Source organism: Rattus norvegicus, chromosome 8, assembly GCF_036323735.1.
Source record: "Rattus norvegicus strain BN/NHsdMcwi chromosome 8, GRCr8, whole genome shotgun sequence".
Classification (NCBI taxonomy): Eukaryota; Metazoa; Chordata; class Mammalia; order Rodentia; family Muridae; genus Rattus; species Rattus norvegicus.
The window spans coordinates 66,765,047-66,784,872 of NC_086026.1; the positions used below are offsets into that span (position 1 = coordinate 66,765,047).

Below are 19,826 nucleotides of genomic sequence, written 5' to 3' on the forward strand. Positions count from 1 at the left end.
GTTGTTAACGAAACCTAGACTGCAATTCATTCAATTCCTTAGTGAGACTGGTCCTACAATCGTAAAAATAAAAGTCCAGGGTAAATGAAAGGAAGTCAGCTGTGGCTCCAGGTCCTGCCAGGGGCCTGAGTAGTTCCAAGTGTTCTGAGCTACCAGCAAAAGCCCCTCATCTCTGGCACTGAAGTGGTCATCCTTCTGTTTGCCCACAGCCTACTGGTTGAGACTAACGTTTCTACTTCCTGCTCGACCTCTGACCCTCTTCTCCTCATCTCAATCCCATCTGTAGTCCTGACGCCCAGAGCGCCTCAAAAACCAGCACTCTCCTGGGCATGCTGTCTATCATCAGGCTGCTGATGGCACTGTGGTGCTCTCCTGCAGGTACAGATGCACCTGGCATCGAAAGCTTTATGTCAATCAGCTACACATCCCTCCTCCCCACTACCCTCTTTCTCTACCACAGGCTGAAGTTCCTATACACACAACATTTTGGAGAATACCATGTCTAGCTACCCCAATGACCCCAAACCAGCAGCCTGTCACCTTCCCCAACCCTATCACTTCCCTTCCCAAACATCGATGTTCTGCATCCCACTGTGTAAATTCTAAAGCAGTCACTGGCGCTTAGCTCACCCATCCGGTCTCGTCTTTCATCCCTCACAGGTGAAGGCTATTTTGTTTTGATATAGAGCCTTGCTCAGTAACCCAGGAAGATCTTAAATACCCAGTAATCCTCCTGCCTCAGCCTTCCAACTGCTGGGATTACAGGCATGCGTCTTCCTACTGGACTCCACATAATCTGGAGGTTGAACCCAATGCTAATTTATTAATTATTAAATAATGCTAATTTATTCCGTTTCTTAGTATGTAGTTAGAGGGGACAGGCCCTGCAGTAGGGAATATCGGGTCCATGGTGGAGAGAAGATTTCAGATTGGGCCAGAGAACACTCACCCCATATTTAATACTTAAAGTTTGAATATCATCCCCAGGAAGACTGAAGCCTTCCCCTAAACAGGCAAAGGCCGCGCTTCTGTTAACCCAGCTGTATCACACTTCCTTCAGGAAAGCTTCAGACCCCAAACTGACAACAGGAAGTGTGATGTGGAGAGGAAATCTTGTGAGGAGGAGGCCAGACAGACAGGCAGAGAGGAAGAGGGAAAAGGGAGAACTCAGAGGATTCTCTTAAACTGGAACGAGACACTTCCTCAAGGGAGGTCGCTACTTACTCCACTTACCCTGTCCCTAGAGAAAGTGTTAGCAGAAAGATACCCAGAGAGGGGTATCCACTTGTTCAGCAGTGACCAGCCAGGGGGGTGGGGGGGTGCTAAATAAACGACCACAATGGGGCTGGAGAAATGGCTTAGTGGTTAAGAGCACTGGCTGCTCTTCCAGAGAACCTAGAGAACTAAACTTTGATTCCTAGTACCCACACTGGCAGCCTGCAACCATTTGTGACTTTGTGACTCCAGGGGGTCCAACGCTATTGTCTAAGGACACTGCACACAATGGTGCACACACATGTAGGCAAAACACCCGTGTGTGTGTGTGTGTGTGTGTGTGTGTGTGTGTGTGTGCGCGCACGCGCGTGTGTACAAGTTTACAATTTAAAAATAAAAAGGAAAGAAAAACAGAAATGGCCACAAGTCCCAGGACTCCTAATCCCCCTCTATTAACACTCCATTTTTGGTGCCCCCTCGATGACATGGTTTCTCTTTCAGCAATGGAGAACTGGCCCCTGTCTTTCCAAGTTCCCACAGAAGCTAAACTAGCAACCCCAAGCAAAATCTCTCTGCCAACCATGGTGGCCCTGCCAGAATCATCTCCCTCTTTCACAGTCCTGACGGTGAAGACATAATGGGTAAAGCACGGGTTGCAAATTTCTCTAGACCATCCCTCCCACACACACATCACGGACAGGGGTGGGGCGGCAGCACTTCATGCCCACCTCTGAACTCTGTCTATTACCACAACCCTGAGATGCCCTCTCTTGCCTCTGCCTCCTTCCAAATCCCACGTCCAGAAAGTCTCCTCCTGACAGCTGCTGCCACTTGTCTCTGTCTCCAGCCCTGGCCTTTGCTGATCTCAAATCGGCCTTTGACAGCCAATTATCAGTCCTAGTCTCATTCGACTCCCCCAGACTCCAGATCAGGAGAACCCCAAGGCAAGGACAGGGATTGGTTCTTACACATTTCCCCTCCTTCCTCGTGACTGACTGGTGCTAGCGTTGTTTGCGCTACATCCAGCACCCCCATCCCACTACCCAAAGCCCTGGTGGTATCCGGGCACTAGGCAGTGCACCCATCCCCCTCCTCCAAAAAAACCAGGTTGCTCAGACCCGCGGTACAAAGGTCGGCTTCCCAGGGGTGAGTACAACTTGAGTCCACCTGCGGTGCCTTTTGTGATACCACGGTCACCAGATTCCAAACGTTCCCATCCCCGGCCGCATGCGCCATCCCAAAAGGAGGAGGCCAGGTGGAACTTGGGGTTTGTGGGGTGGAGGGCCCAAAGCTCAGGCTCCATCCAAGGGCCTGACGTCACCCAAATCCCGGGCTCCCTCTGCGGGGACAGGGAATGGGGAAACAGGGATGGGGAGGAGGGCTTAGGGGTTTCCAGGAAGCTCTTCACCACCCCAAGCAGGAAAGGTCACCTCGATCCCTCACCTCTCCAGCAGCTCGACCTGCCCCCTCAAATGAAAAGGTACGATTTGGAGGCAGAAAATTGGAGCTGCTGACACCTCTCCAGCCCAACTCACAGCTTCCCATCAGAGCCCTCCTCGGGTCTCCAGGCCCAGGACTCACCAGCCCCGACCGCTTAGCTGCAGAAAGGTAGTCGCGTTGCGCTGCACTGAGCTGCGATGCACCAGGCGATCAGGCGCGGAGCCGGCCGCGAGCGGCTCCCGGATTGGGGGCGGGGAGCGTGTGCGCGCGTCCGAAGCGGGCCCGCGCGTTCCCGTGCCTCCCTGCCTGCTGCAACCACTCTCGCGAGACTCCCACTCAGCTCGTAAGGCTGTTCCACTAGTGCTCGCGAGAAGGAAGGCACAGTCGCCTCCGCACCTTGCAGGAGCTGTCCAGGGTGCTAGATGTTCGGCCATGCCTCGTTCAGGTGGTAGGTGGGTACCTTGGGGACAAGAGCACAGTGAGTGCATACAAAGGAGAAACGTACGGTAGTGCCAACAACCAATGCCTTAGCTTCCAAATCTGTAAAGTGGGGAGAATAACCTCCACAGCAATCTCAGGGACCTCTGGGATGTACCAGGAAAGAGTAAGAAGCAGCTTGATGAAGGGCTGGAGAAATGGCTCAGTGCAAAGGATTGGGGTTTGAGTCCTAGCACCAATATGGTGGCACCATAACCCCGGCTCCAGGGGAACCAACAGGCATCCACATAGTGCACACACGGATAAAGGCGAAAAATTTATACACATAAAATAAAAATAAGTAAATTTGTTTTAAAAGAAATAGATAGCCTGATCAAATGAAATAAGAAATAGACATAGAACCCGGGCATGGTGGTGCACACCCTTAATCTCAGCACTTGAGAGCCAGAGACAGGCCAATCTCTGCGAGTTCAAAGACAGCTTAATCTTCATATCTTCATAGTGAGTTCCAGGACAGCTGGAGCTACATAGTGGGACCTTGGAGAGAGAGAGAGAGAGAGAGAGAGAGAGAGAGAGAGAGAGAGAGAGAGAGAGAGAGAGAGAGAGAGTTTCACATCTATAATCCTAGCCCTTCCAAGACACAGGCAATGGGGTCAAGGCAAGTTCAAAGCCAGTTTATCTACACTGCAAGTGGGCAAGTATCAGGCTATCAGATTCTCATGACCTACTGCCTCAAAAAAAGGAAGATGGAAAAAGGAATAGAAGGATAGGGCATGGCTCTGAAAAAAGATAGAAAAAAAGAAGAAAAGAGATGATAATATACAGATGTTAACAGCAAGAATGAGAAGGGACCAAGACAAATGCTTACGAGTGTAGACCATGTGTAGCTCTGAGAGTACTTGGAGACATGGAGCTGGGAGTAGGAAAACAGGCTGTTATTGTGAGTATTTACATAGTAAAGCCCTGTGGGTTCTCCGCAGCCAAGGCCATCCCCTGTCCTGCCAACCAATTGCTTCGACCCCTCACCCACACCACCCTGGGCCTGGAAGAGGGCTTCAGTGGGTGGGATACACTGCAGGGATTCTTTGCCCAGACTAAGGGCCCATTGTGTGGCTCTAGCCTGCCAGCACTGGGGCCTCACTCCCACAGCTGGCATGGAAAGGGAGGGAGAGGAGAGGAGCAGACAAGAACAAGTGCAGAAGAGACAGAAGGAGGGCTGAGCGGGCTGACCAGGAAACAGCATAAGCCATCAGACCAACCAGAAGGAAGAATCCCAGCTTACAGACAGAACTGGGTTCTCTTTAAGATCTGTCCTCAGGGGGTTGGGGATTTAGCTCAGTGGTAGCGCGCTTGCCTAGCAAGCCCAAGGCCCTGGGTTTGGTCCCCAGCTCCGAAAAAAAGAGGAAAAAGAAAAAAAAAATCTGTCCTCAGGACACGCACATGGTCATTTACTATGATAGCTTGTCCTATGACAACTCTATTTTCAGTTTCTTTTTAATTTTTCATTGCTATTTTTATGTATAAAAATTATGTATAATTTTTCATTATTATACTTTATGCAGGGTGTCTTGCCTGCATATATGTCTGTGCACCATATACACGCAGTGCCTGTAGAAGTCAGAAGAGCACGTGGAATGATGCCCCCAGAGACTGGAGGTGGTTGTGATCTGCCATCGTTAGGGAATTGAACCCTGGTCCCTCTGGAAGAGCAGCCAGTGCTCTTAACCACGCAGCCATGTCTCTAGCCCCCCATACTTCCAGTTTCAAATGACTGAGTATATTAAGCAGGTCGCAAGCAAAAGTAAAAGAACAAACAGCAAGTAGCAGAGTAAACATCATGAGATCAGGCTGACAACATCTAAGCAGAGACCTGGGGTGGGGTCAGAGGACAGCCATGCTGTAGCTTCCCCCACTGACAGTGTCTTGGTCAAAGAGTTCCTGTTCTCATTGTAGGCAGACTTAGACCAGGGGACAAACAGGGGTAACATTTGGGGAAGGTGCACCTTCCAGCTGTTCTCAAGAGCACAGTGTTTTACTCTTGGGTTATTTTGCTCTACTCTCTGCCTGTCACAGAAGCAAGGGGGCCAGCCTGACCCCAGGCAAGGGGCTTTGGTGGACATTTTATATAAGAATGCTTTGGTCAAAAAATGCTAGGGGGGAATCCACCCCGCATCCAGTTTCTCAATAAAGGTTAACAGCACACGACCATTGATCAGTATGTTTTGTGTTACATCACAGCTGATTATCCCTTAAATAAATCAAGTTCATGCTGCTTCACAAACCTGTGGGGAGAACCAATGAAATTCCGAGGCCTGAGAGAGACTACTTGGTCAAAGGGGGTCCTGGGGAGATGATAAAGCACTGCTCCCTCAGGACGAATATCCTGGAATCCACGTGGAATTGGTAGGAGATAACTTGTGGCTCATATGGGCCCTACAGGGAAGATGTTAGTGTTCTCATTTAATAACTGTACTATTCATAAATAACTTTCCCATGATCACCCAATCAAGACTCTTATCGATTTAAAAAAAAAATGAGGTAAGGAGCTGGAGAGATGGGCTGGAGAGATGGCTCAGTGGTTAAGAGCACCGACTGCTCTTCCAGAGGTCCTGAGTTCAAATCCCAGCAACCACATGGTGGCTCACAACCATCTGTAAAGAGATCCGATGCCCTCTTCTGGTGTGTCTGAAGACAGCTACAGTGTACTTATATATAATAAATGAATAAATAAATCTTTAGGGGTTGGGGATTTAGCTCAGTGGTAGAGCGCTTGCCTAACAAGCACAAGGCCCTGGGTTCGGTCCCCAGCTCCGGAAAAAAAAAAAAAAGAAAGAAAAAAAAATAAAATAAATCTTTAAAAAAAAAAAGGAGCTGGAGAGATGGCTCAGTGATTAAGAGCAGACAGCTTTCCCAAAGGTTCAGAGTTCAATTCCCAGCAACTATATGGTGGCTCACAACCATCTGTAATGGGATCCGATGCCCTCTTCTGGTGTGCATGAAGAGACATTGTGCCCTTTGCACTTGTGGCACTTATGTGAATGGAGGGGAATATTGGCATTGTAGTGAGCATCATTTAAATAAATGCTTATTTAACCAGCATTTGTCTATCACTTACTAGAAGAAGTAACATAGAAGACAGGCAGTGAGGTAAACTGCCCCTTTCTGGAGTGTAAATGTGAGCTAGATGCTTGTCCCATGACCTGCAGTTATGGGAAACCGCAGTAAAAATGACAGGCCCCCAAAGTTCAGCAGTTTGTGAAGATAAAATGAAATAGCCCACTGTCTTAGTTTCTTTGCTTGGTGTTGTGATAAAATACTCGTTCAGGAACAAGAGAGGTGAAGCAGACAGTAAAAAAAAAAACCTTGCCACCAAGCCTGAGGACCTGAATTCAAGCCCTGTAAACCACAGTTGGAAGGAGAGAACTGCTTCCCAAAACTTGTCCTCTGACCTCCACATGTGATTTATTCCACGTGTCCACTTGCATGCACGCACACAGACACACACAGACACAGACAGAGAGAGAGAGACAGACAGACAGACAGACAGACAGACAGACAAAAAGACAGAGACAGAGGTGGCTCAGTGGTTAAGAGCATTGGCTGCTCTTCCAGAGGACCAAGGTTCAGTTCTATATGGGGAGCAGATGAAATCCTGAGTGAATGTGTATTATTGTTATGAGCCCAGACATATCAAGGACCCCAGCGTCTCACATATATAGAATGGCAAAGCCTTTCCCTGATACAGCTAATGGTGTTCAGGAACTTTTAACCTTTAGCTATAGTCAATGTGTGCACATGAGTACCAACCACAGCCTCCTCATCTAGACATTGACCACAGCTTCCTGACAGCCTGAGGCTGCTCCCCTACAGAGACCTCCTGGAACTCATGGAGATTGGCTAGCCAGCCTTCTCCTCGTTTGCTGCATATAATAAATGTGCCGAATATCTAGGCTGTTGTTGGTGCATGTCCATCATGGTGCACAGCCTACCCAGTCCCAGCTTTTCTGTATGCATGTCTGTCATTTCTCCATTCTCCAGAGACCCAGTTAGGTTAGTCCCTAAGCTATGCAGGTCTTGACATATGTAAATAAAAAAAATTTTTTTAAAAAGAAGGTGATTCCCCACAAGCATGCCGAGAGGGTGGTTTCCTTGGTAATTCTCTATTCTACCAAGCTGACAATTAACACTAATGATTACACACATGTAGACATATTTTATATATGAAACAATATCTGGTGCATAAAAAACAGTCAATGAATATTTAACTCCTATTGTGTATCAGCAATGAGAATGTGTGTGTTTTTTTTAATTTTTATTGGATATTTTATGTGTTTACATTTCAAATGTTATTCCTCTTTCCTCATCTCCTATCTCCCACTCCCACCTCAACACCCTGGCATTCACCTACACTGGGGAAACAAGCCTTCACAGGACCAAGGGCTTCCCCTCCTATTGATGCCTGATAATGCCATCCTCTGCCACATATGTGGTTGGAGCAATGGGTCCCTCCATGTACACTCTTTGGTTGGTGGTTTAGTCCCTGAGAACTCTGCGGGGTCTGGTTGGTTGATGCTGTTGTTCTTCCTATGGGGTTGCAAACCCCCTCAGCTCTTTCAGTCCTTTCTCTAACTCTTCCACTAGGGTCCTGATGCTTACCTGCATCCTAGGGTCCAATGGTTACCTGCAAGCATTCTCCTCTATATCAGTAAGACTCTGGCAGAACCTCTCAGGAGACATCCATATCAGGCTCCTGTCAGCAAGCACTTCTTGGCATCAGCAATAGTGACTAGGTGGAGTGTGTGTTTCTTATAGGCAGAAGTGGGAGAGCCACTTCTGAGCCAAACCATGTAATAGCATTAGCATTTCAAGCTTGAGGGATGTCACATCTGCTCCCATGCCTTTACTCAAAGCATGTCATAAAGTTAGACCTAAAATGGGTCCAGAGAGGAATGCTCCCCATGCAGGATGATGAGGAGAGACACAGGAAAAATAGCAGTGTTTAATCCCATTGTAGTAGCTGACAAGATCAGGCTCTAAGCTGCTTATCTGCCTTGACTAGCTATGGCATGCCCACCCATGAATCTCCTGGACAACGTCTACATTACAGATCAATAACCAAGTGAGAATATCAGCTGAACCTTTAATCCATCAAAGGACATGTTAAGCCTTGTGCCTGTCTTATGAAGCAACCACTATTATCCCCATTTATTTTTTTTTTTTTGTTCTTTTTTTTTTTCGGAGCTGGGGACCGAACCCAGGGCCTTGCGCTTCCTAGGCAAGCGCTCTACCACTGAGCTAAATCCCCAACCCCTTATTATCCCCATTTATAAACGAAGCAAGTGAATATCAGAGAGGTGATCAATCTGCCCAAGGAAATAGGATGGGTGGATCTAAGAAAAGAAAGATCCATTACCTTATTCCAGATCTATTTAATTTATTGTATGTGTATATGTGTTTTTTCCTGCATGTATATATCTTCATACCACACATGTGCCTGGTGCCCTTGAAGGCCAGAAGAGGACATCAGATCCCTCAGACATGAAGTTACAATGGTCATGAGCCACCATGTGTGTGCTGAGAATCAAAGTAGGGTCTTCTGAAAGATCAGCCAGTGTTCTTTTTTTTTGGGGGGGGGTTCTTTTTTTCGGAGCTGGGGACCGAGCAGCCAGTGTTCTTAACCTCTGAGCCATCTCTCCAGCCATTATCTTTAGGCTGGGTGTGGTGGTTACTGTTAATCATCAATGCGGTGTGGTCTAAAATCACCCAGGAAGGGAGTCTCAATGAAGGATTGTCTGCATTAAGTTGGTTTATAGCCACATCCATGGAGGAGTGTCTTGATTTTGTTAATTGAAGTGAGAAGATTCATATACTGTGGCACCATTCCCTATCAAGGGACCCTGAACTATTAAGAGTGGAGAAATGGGTTTAGGCAGTAGCACACATGCATTATTTCATTGCTTCCTGCTCTTGATTGTGAATGTAATGTGAATAGCTGTCCCCCTTAAGTTGCTTCTGTCAGGGTATTTTATCACAGCAACAGGAAACCAAAGAGGCTGGTTTTTCCTGAGTCAGACTCTGCAGTAAGGGAGTAGATATAAATGATATGCTTTAAACGAAACAAGGAAGTCAAAGAAAACAATGTAGAAAACAACAATGTTTACGTTACTAATGTGGACAAGCTTTTAATGAACATGTTACTAATGTGGGCAACCAGAACTTGGTGCTCCCGGGGGTCTTAAAAGACAACTCGGACATTCCACCAAAGGACTGCCACCCCTGGGACTTCTGAGCCCACGCTCTCAGGCAGAAAATACCAGGAAGTTGCATAAAAAACCATGAGGAATGAGTAAGGGTTTGGAGAGGGCACTCCACTGCCTCTCTGATAACCCCTGAAAACCAGTTATTACCCATCCCTGTGGGTGTCTGCACTATGGAATCTCCTTTTTCTGAAGTGGGAATGTGGATGGGAATGGAACTCAGAACCCTGTGTATTCAAAAGAAAAAGACTCCAAGGATTGGAGATGTAACACATTTTGGAGTCTCCTTCCTGTGTGTCTGTAGGGAGGGGTTTGGGGAGGGTGTTGCTTTGGGGTTTTAGTGGTGTTTGTTTAAGATTTATTATATATTATTTTATTTATTTTGAAGTTGTTTGATTTGGTTTGGCTTAGTTTTTTGGTTGTTATTTTCTTTTTGTTGGTGGTGGTAGTAGTATTTTGAGTCAGGGTCTCTCTATGTAGCTCAGTCTGTTCTGGAACTCACTAAGTAGACCAGACTCGCCTCAAACTCAGAGATCACTTGTCTCTGCTTCCCAAGTGCTGGGATTGGATTAAAGGAGTGTGCCATCACTGTCTGCCTTTTTTTTTTTTTTAATGTATGTGTCTGTCTCTGTCTGTCTGTCTGTGAATGGGTTTGTGCAGGTGAATACAGTGTTCATGGAGGCCAAAGGAGAGTGTTAGATCCCTTGAACCCAGGCGGTCACGAGCAGCCAGTGTAGAGACTTTGGCTCAGGACTTCTGTAAAAGCAATACCTAACCACATTTCCAGCTCTAGTTCTCAGTTGTTAAAAAAAAATAGTACTATTTAGTGCAAGAAAGCTTTGGATTATTGATCCTCCTGCTCCAGCCTCCCAGGGCTGTGATTACGTGTTGTGGTTTGCCCCGGAGTTATCTGTATTTTGATGCTAATTCCACTGCCCCAAGGACATTGTACTTAGGACTCAGGTGACTTCACCAGAACCTTCTCCCCACTTAATTTGTAAAATACAGGTGAGGGCAGGTATAGGATAGAAGGAGGCCTGTCATTGGATGGGAAGGAAGAATGGGCAGGAGAAAAGTTTGAAGGAAGAGGAGGAGACTGGAACGGAAGGAGGAGAGACGGGGACAGAGAGAGGAATCTCGGCAGAGAGAAAATGGAAGCTGACGTTAAGATTCCACTCTGTGTGTTTACAGGTTGTTATGAATGTTCTTAAGGGATGGATGTGTACTGGGCTTTGTATGTTTAGGTGGGCAATTATATCTTATCAATTGGGTCAAAGGTTATTGTGTTGTGTGTTCTTTTATGTGACTGTTTGAGTGTAGGAAAGTATCCAGCAGCTTCAGAGACACTGGGCCGCTGCAGAAGTGGGATGTGTGTTTCTGGCATGGAAACCTGCCTTGGGAACTAGATAGGTAGAGAGATTGCTGCCAGGCTCAGAGAGAGGCCTTCAGCAGTGTGATACGGGATGGAGCACAGCGGGTAAGAGGCTTTGCTGACTAAGATTAAGATATCCAGCAGATATCTTGGGGCACTATGGTGCCAGATCTAGTGAGGGGGGAAAAGACAGCTTTTTATTTTTTATATTTTTACAACAACAATTATAGACATACACCACCACCCCCAGCCGTGGAACTTCTTTTCATAAGTAAGTCTCTTGCTTTCATGACCCTGGTCCATGCTCTGGTTCCATGAAATGCCAGGTCTCTGACACTTAGCATGCATTACTGATTGCTCAGCACTAAGAAACCAGCATCAAACACTCCTGCCTGCAGAACCTTCCGCACAGTAGGCGACACCTCTGGGCTTCAGAGTTTCCTAGATTTCTCTGTGCTGGACTTCTCTCCACATCGACGTGTCTTTGTGTTTGCTCTCCTCCCAAACTAGACTGACAGCACCCAAGACAACCCACAGAGTGTGAAGAAGTATTTACAGATCATGTATCTGACAAGAGACTCATATCCAGATTTATGAAGAAGTCCTATCACAAAAAAGGCAAACAACCCACTTAAGAGGAGTAAACTAAGAGCTGGCTGGGGTGGAACATACCTTTAATCCCAGCCCTCACTCCAGAGGCAGAGGCAGGAGGATCTCTGAGAGTGCAAGGTCAATTAGGTTTGTATAGTGAGCTCCAGGACAGCCAAGGCCACATAGTGAGACCCTGTCAAAATAATAAGAACACCAAGCCAGGCCTGATAGCACAGGTTTGTGATTCAAGATACGAAGGAGGCTCAGGTAGGAAACGAGAAATGTAAGCCTAGGCAACACAGTGATTCGATGCCAATCTGAAAGACTTAGTAAAATCCTGTCTCAAAAAAGAAATGAAAAGAGGTGGGCTGGAGTGCAACTAAGACACGATGTTGTTCTTGCAGAGGACCTGGGTCTGGTACCCAGCACTTACATAGTGGCTCATACTAAGCAGTTTCGGCCCACACTATTCGAGCTCCAAGGGATCCTATGCCATCTTCCAAACTCTCACCTCTGTGAGCACCAGACATGCGTGTGGTTCATATACATATATGCAAGGCAAAAATCTCATACACATAAAATGATAAAAATAATAATTAAAAACTTAAAAGTGAAAAGAGGACCAGGACTATAGCTCAGTGTAGATCACCCATCTAGTACATACAGTCCCTAGGTTCAATCCCAAGTACTCTAATACGTAGTTGAACCAATTTAAACTTATCCCCACCTAGTTTATGAATGAATGGGACTCAGACTGTGGTTATTTTATTTGACTTTGACAATTACTGGAGGATAACTTCTAATCTAATTTTCTAATTGCTGGCCTGCCCAATTCCCCAGCAGTGTAACCCAAAGGCTGTTTCTTCTGGCTATGTACTCATGGTCCATCTCCTCTCATGATGGCTTCCTCCCCTCTCCGCCTCCTTTCTTCTTCTTTCCTCTTTCTCCTCTCCCTCTCTCTGCTACCCCCAAACCAGGTAACTCAAAACCCACCTACCTCCAATCCTTTCAGTAATTGGCTGTAACATTGTTATTTAACCCATAGTTTTAAAATAAGGTTTGCACAACACAAGCTGGTAAATGTGAGAATTCACTTATAAGCAACTAGACCTTTGGGCATGGAATTTAGCATTATAATACATAGCAAAAGATCAAACCTCAACAATTCCCCTTTTGTCTTAATAAAAAGGCTCTTTCACTTATAATAAATAACACACAGTAGGAACAATTAGGAAACAATAATAAAAATTATTTGGTAAAAGGTACATTAAAAAAAAGTCCAGTCTGTTTATATTTGGCAACTGAGATAAAGTATCTATTCTATCTTGATGAGTTCAGAGTTTTGTATCTAAATCATTTTCTATCCTGATTTCATTATCTAACCCTAATTTGTATCACTACCCTAGAAACATCTTCTTAAATCCTAAATAGTTTAAGTAATTTATAGTAAGACTATGACTATCTAGTCTTCAACCCCATCAGAGACCCGAGAAAGATAAATATTACCTGAGTATGTAGGAAGTGGAGGACTGCAGCTTCCAAGAAAAGACAGACGACTGGCTATCTGGACAGTCCCCAGTAGTCTCTAAAACATTAACGCATCATATTCATCCTTCTGGCTGAGAATATCTAACAGACATTTTGTAAAGCAGGAACTATGAAGGACTTGCTTACCTTGTAGAGCTTGGCAGTCAACTTCCCTGCATCTGTTTGTCCTTTCTGGACAATATTCTGTCTGCAGATGAAGTTGGGGTATTTTCTTTGTCCAGTGGCTAGCTTGCCGCAGATGAAACCATCTCCAATTGGAGGTCCTTCCATGTTCATCATCTTCTTCCAAGTTGAGCGGGGTGCTGTCAGGGGCTGACATGTCTCAATGTCAAAAAAGGCTGAAATTAATAAAATCTTTTAATGTCACATTCTCTGAGTCTCTGAGGTTTTTGAAGACCATCTATTCGTAGCATATATGAACAAGGAAATGTTGCTTCCAGTTACCTATTATCTGTTCAACCCGGGATGCATATTTCTGTGATAATCCAGACTAGTAACTGACATGACCATGAGCTTGACTTGTGTTTCTCAACCATCCCTAACAGTTTGCAATAGCATCTATTAAAAGGGTTGGGACTATACCTTGTATTTTTAAATGAGTTGCATAGGTATAATACTCGAAACATACATACATTATATTGTAACAAAATTAACCTCGAATGCAAAATCTCCTCCCCGATATAACATACCTTTTGTTTTGGAGTTAGGATGTCTGTAGGCTGATCAACTCAGCAGCAGTCCTTTCTAAAATCCAGGGTATATTAGCGGTTGTGCTATTTGCATCACTGACTTTTAAAAAAATTTAAAGTCAATAAATCACACCTTAAACCACCTTTGGGTGATACCATATCCCCCTTCTGTCCTAAGAACATTTCCTTCCAAGTCCTGTTAGATATTTTTATAGTGGCTTTACCTGTAGGCCTGTAAGGCATATCTGTAATGGTTTTTATGTCATAACATCTAAAATATTATATTCTAATGTACATATATGCCTGAGCATCATAAGCTTTAATTGCACAGGCATTTTTAAGACAGTCATTATCCCTAACAAATGTGCAATCTCAGAATCATCCCCCTCAGAACTCAAGTCCATTGGGACTCTAAACATTTATCAACTGTTTGATGTATCAACACGTATACATATTTCAATTTTCCAAAGTCTATAAAGTGAAACACACAGTCCATTGTGTGGCATTGCTTTAAGTTAGCACCAATAAGCAGAATCTAGATTCTTAATTCAATATCCCTATGGGCTGCCATCCTAATTTCTCAAGCCCCTGTGGAACCTTCCCATCTGGAACTATGTGTGGTTTTTGTTTTGTTTTGTTTTTTGATGTTGTTATAAATTCCAGATTGAATTCCTCTGAGTGTTTCCTATTTTGATTTAAAGGTTCTTTCAACCTCTGTTTTATGGTCTCTAATATAATTTCTCAATCTCTTCTTCTCCAAGTCTGTCTTATTCTGATCTCTCCCAAAGAGGACATACAAAACTGTAATCATTGAAAAAACATCCATTTGTATGCTAATAAGCAAAGCAAGATCATACAGAATCCAGATCCAGTGTGGCATTATCCTTCCCTCCATCCCAAATATAGATAAAAATTTTTCCTTTTTAATCTCAAAACTTCTCCCTAAGGACCAACAGACCAACACCAATACATTAGGTTTTAACTAAAATGGGCAAATAAGGGGGCTGAGGATGTTGCCTTGGTAGCCCAAGGCCTCTAGTTCAGTTTTCAGCCCTACATAAAACTAAATGTGGTGATTCAGGCAAGACAAACAGAAGTTCAAGATTATGCTCAACACTGCATATCATGTGCTAGGCTAGACTACGTGAGATCTGTCTCAAAACAATGAAATAGGCAAATAAGCTGGAGATGTACCTCAGTGGTAGAGCACTTGCCTGGCATAGTCAAGGCCTTAAGTTAAATCCTGAGAAAGGGGCTGTCAGGAGCAAATGATCCAAGAAATCAGAATAAAAATCACCCCACAGAGGTATCAGAACGGCTATGTGAATGCACGCTCCACATAATTAGCTATCGAGTGAGTGTATACTGACTCACACTCACTGGGGTGACGTGTTGCTAACTGACAGTCATGTAAGTATTGGTGGGAATGGAGCAGCCACACAAATGCACTGTTGACAAGGGTGCAAACGCCGCCATTTTGGAAAATGGCTTCTCTATTCCTTAAATTTAATTAATTTTTTATAATGCTAGGGATCTAAACCAGGGTGTGGTGCATGCTAAGTACATGCTTCATCACTGAGCTACCCTCCCAGCTCGCCTAAAACATTTAACCATAGGATCAGATATGGTGGTGTGCACACCTGTGATTCCAGTACTCAGAGACCAAGGCAGGAAGATCATCATTCTAAGGCCTGTCTGAACTCTATAGAGAAATCTTGTCCAAAGAAAGAAACTGTCTTAGTTAGGGTTTTACTGCTGTGAGCAGACACCATGACCAAAGCAAGTCTTATAAGGACAACATTTAATTAGGGCTGGCTTAGAGGTTCAGAGGTTCAGTCCATTATCATCAAGAGGAGAACATGGCAGCGTCCAGGCAGGCATGGTGCAGGAGGAGCTGGGAGTTCTACATCTTCGTCTGAAGGCTGCTAGCAGAATACTGACCTCCAGGCAGCTAAGCTCACACCCACAGTGACACACCTACTCCAACAGGGCCACACCTTCTAACAAGGCCACTTTCTGAGCCAAGCATCACAGAAACAAACACAAACAAACAACAAAGAAAACAATTTGGCCCAGCAAAATTTTCCCCTAAGTATATTCCCAAGAGAAATGAAAACAGACACAATGATCATTAACAATTATTGGGAAATTTAAAGTAGTATTTAGGAACTGGGACCAACCACCAACAAGACTATCTTATCTTATCTTATTTAAAGTACAAGCTGTCGCTCTTGTCAAGGCCCCGGCTTTGACTCCAGCACCCATATGGTGGCTCATAACCATACTCCAATTCCAGGGCATCAGATGCCTTCTTCTGATCTCCTCAGGCATCAGGCACACATAGTACGTGTGTGTGTGTGTGTGTGTGTGTGTGTGTGTGTGTGTGTGTGTGTGTTGTGTGAAGGCAAATCACTCATATACATAAAATAAAGTTTAAAAATCTAAATAAATGAGTAATTAAAATATGGACCAGCCATATTTCTTTTTTTTTTTTTCTATTTTTCGGAGCTGGGGACTGAACCCAGGGCCTTACGCTTGCTAGGCAAGCGCTCTATCACTGAGCTAAATCCCCAACCCCAACCAGCCATATTTCTGACTTTAATCCTACCACGTTGGAGGCAAAGGATCTCTGTGAGCTCAAGGTCATTCTGGTCTACATAGTGAGTTTCAGGACATCCAGGGATACATAGTAAAACCCTATCTCAAACATAATTAAATAGGTTCTTCTGCCCTTTGGGCTCTCTGAGTGGTACCACGGCTGTCGGCAAGAACAAGCACCCGATGAAAGGCGGCAAGAGGGAGCTAAGAACGTGGTTGATCAGGGCTGGGGATTTAGCTCAGTGGTAGAGCGCTTACCTAGGAAGCGCAAGGCCCTGGGTTCGGTCCCCAGCTCCGAAAAAAAAGAACAAAAAAAAAAAAAAAAAGAACGTGGTTGATCCATTTTCTAAGAAAGGCTGGAATGGTGTGGAAGCTCCAGCAATGTTCAATATTAGGAACATCGGGAAAACGCTAGTCACAAGGACTCGAGGAACCAAAATTGCATCTGACGCCCTCGAGGGTTGTGTGTTTGAAGAGAGCCTTGCCGATCTACAGAATAATGAACTTGCATTTAGAAAATTCAACCTATGGGGTTGGAGAGATGGCTCAGTGGTTAAGGGCACTGACTACTTTCCCTGAGGTCCTGAGTTCAATTCCCATGGTGGCTCACAACCATTTTTAATGGGATTAGATGCCCTCTTCTGGTGTGTCTGAAGACAGTGATGGTGTTCTCATATTCATAAAATAATATAAATTTTTTAAAAAAAGAAAATCCAAGCCAATTACTGAGGTCAGTCAGGGCAAAAACTGTCTAACTTTCATGACACGGCTGTCACCCGGGACAAAATGTGTTCCATGGTCAAAAAATGGCAGACCATGACTGAATCTCATGATGATGTCAGGATGACCAATGGGTATTCACTCCGATTTTTCTGTGTTGGTTTCACTAGCAAACTGTAGGGCGCCCTCCAGTGGTGAACAACGACACTGAGCATACGCAGGTTTTGCACCTGGTGTCAGTTGGGCGGTAATATGCTAATGAGGGGGCGGTACCATGCCGGTGAGGTGATTCGTTCTCCACCAATCCCTGGAGGACAAGTAGTGGGGTGATAGTGGGGTGACCTGTGCCCCACCAATCCCTGAGAGATTATTAGCATACTGTTGTGTTTACAAGGCGAGTGAATTTGCCACTCGTGGTCCCCGTAACAGCAATGAAGGTGTCCTGCAATAAAGGCTGTTGACAAGGATCCGACCGTGTTGCGTCTTCCTTGCCAGCCGAGGTGGGCGTGACAGCAAACGCAACAACCAGATACGCAAGGCATCCCATGAGCAGCACCAGCAGGTCTGCCAGACCCGGAGGAAGATGCAGACAAATGACTTGAAGGAAGTGGTTAGTACTGATTGCAGACAGCACTGGGAGAGACATAGAAAAGGCTTTCCAGTCCATTTGTCCTCTCCACGGTGTCTTTGTTAGGAAAGTCAAGGTGCTGAAGAAACCCAAGTTTGAATTGGGAAAACTCACGTCGCCCCCATGGTGAACTGGAAAAACAACTGGTGACGAGACAGGAGCTAAAGTTGAACGAGCTGATGGATATGAACCACCAGTCCAAGAATCTGTTTAAAACGCAGATTTTTTAACAGTGACAAAAAAATTCCTATATGTGAAAAATAATAAAATAATAAATAATCATATATGATTGAACAATGGAATTAAACAACTGACACAAAATAAAGAGGAATCACAAAACCAAGTTGGGCAAAATAAGACAAATCAGAAAAATAATTAAAGGGCTGAGGGGTGAAGCTTAGTGGCATGGGACATGTCTAGCACTGAAAAAGGAAGGAGAGGAACTCAGAATAAATAGATCTGGATGCAATGGCAGACACCTATAATCCCGGCTATTTGGGAGGCTAAAGCAGGAAGATTGCAAGTTTCAGGCCAACCTGGGCTATATATAAGACCTTGTCTCAAAATGAAAACAGAGAAAGAAAAAAGAAGCTGGGAATGTGGCTCAGTTAGCCTAGCACTTGCCTGATAGACATGAGGCCCCAGGGTATATCCTCAGCACTGCATAAGCCAGAACGGTGGTGCCTACCTATAATCCCAGCACTCAGAGGTAAATGCAGGCCGTCCTTGGCTATGGGATTTCTAGGCTAACTGGGGCTATATATATGAGACTCTGACTTGAAACAACAAAAAGATATGTGCATTTTGCTGTGTGTTGACTATAATCAGGTGAGACTGCTTTCATTAAAAAACAAAAAGAATGATCTATAACCAGCAAGAATATAGAAAACAAGAACAAACCCACCCTCCTACTTTATTCAACATCCAGTTTCCCCCTACTAGCAATGCCCACAGTGGACCACTGGGGGGCATGCAAGCCAAACGATCAATGCTTGCAGAGCTAATTCTCCATCATCAAGTCCGCTTCGCCTGTAACCAGAAGAGCACCAGGCAGCTCGCAGGCTTACACATAACCAACCCTAATCACCCTAGTGTTTTGCAGCCTAGCCAGTAACTCTGGTCCTAGAATTCAGAGTCCAGGCTGCTGCTCATAATCCAGTTAAAACAGGAATCCTGCGGCTAGTAGTGTCCATCCAAGCCTGTTCCAACCAACCTCCCAGGAAGAGAGAATGACCTCCACACATCCTAGACTATGGTCTGACCTTGGCCACAAAACCACAAGATACACTCTGTTCCCACCTGCCTGACCTCTTTCACCGGCACTCTATGCCTGCTTCTCAGCCCGACACCCTCCGAGCTACTCATGTTGCCTCACCAGGTCCTCAGAGTCCTTAGCAGACCCACACCCACTCCCTCTGCCCAGAAAGTCTTACTTTCTATTCTTTAAAAAATATGTTTGCATTTATTTATTTATTCGGGGGTGGTGAATGTGCCACAGGACACATGTGGAGATCAGAGGGAAATTTGGGGAATCTGTTCTCTCCTTCCATCGCATGGGTTCCAGGGATTAAACTCAGGTCATCAGCCTTGCCCGAAGCCACCCTTGCCCATGGAGCCACCTTGCCAGCCCACTTCTTACTTTTCTTTTAGGACTAGCATGTGGATACCCTCAAAAGCCAGTGTTAACTTCCTCTCCAGTTGGGAGCCAGGAGAGTACTCCATGACCACTGCCCTCCAGGACAACATGTCTTGTTTCTGTTTGCTTGTTGTTTTGTTGTTGGTGTTGTTTTAGTGCCCTTTTGTGCTGATTGTTTGGTTATGGGGTTTTTTGTTTGTTGGTTGGTTGGTCAACTTGACACAAGCTGGGGTCATCTTGGAAGAGGAAACCTCAACCAAGAAAATATCTCCTTAAGGTTTGCCTGGAGCCAAGTTTCTGGGGTATTTTCTTGACTGATAATTGACGTGGAAGGGCCCAGCCCCCTGTGAGCAGTGCTGTCCCTGGGCAAGCTGTCCTGGGTGGATAAGAAAGCAAACTGAGTAGAGAGCACAAGTCAGCACAAGGCTCCTGCATAGCCTCTGACTCTGGATTCTGCCTCCAGGTTCCTGTCCTGACTTCCCTTGTGATAAAGTGTGACCTGGAAGCCATAGGATGAAATAACTTTTTCTTCCCTGAATTGCTTTTGGTCACTGTGTTTGTCATAGCAACAGAAAACAAATGGAAGACACTTCTGTATTTCAATTTTGCTTAGAACAACTGGGCTTTTGTGAGTGCTTCTCCTCAGGCTGGCCAATTCCTACTCATCCTTTGAGACATTAGTCTTACTTTCTCT

The 19,826-nt window shown here is 45.1% G+C and overlaps 1 protein-coding gene across 8 annotated transcripts in view; it reads right to left on the reverse strand.

The window, feature by feature from the left end:
- Positions 1-13,492, reverse strand: part of Scamp5 (secretory carrier membrane protein 5) — a 38,745-nt gene extending 25,253 nt beyond the window's left edge. For 2 of the 8 annotated variants that reach the window (XM_039082103.2, XM_039082104.2), the window contains exon 1: positions 2,797-2,971. Coding sequence is in view for 1 of the 8 variants with exons in the window: in XM_063266087.1 (XP_063122157.1) it covers positions 2,797-3,115; positions 12,820-12,898; positions 12,988-13,140 (551 nt within the window). In the remaining 7 variants the exon portion in view is untranslated. The other 6 variants (XM_063266087.1, XM_017595896.3, XM_017595898.3 and 3 more) reach the window with 6 other exon arrangements.
- Positions 13,493-19,826: the final 6,334 nt, after the last annotated feature.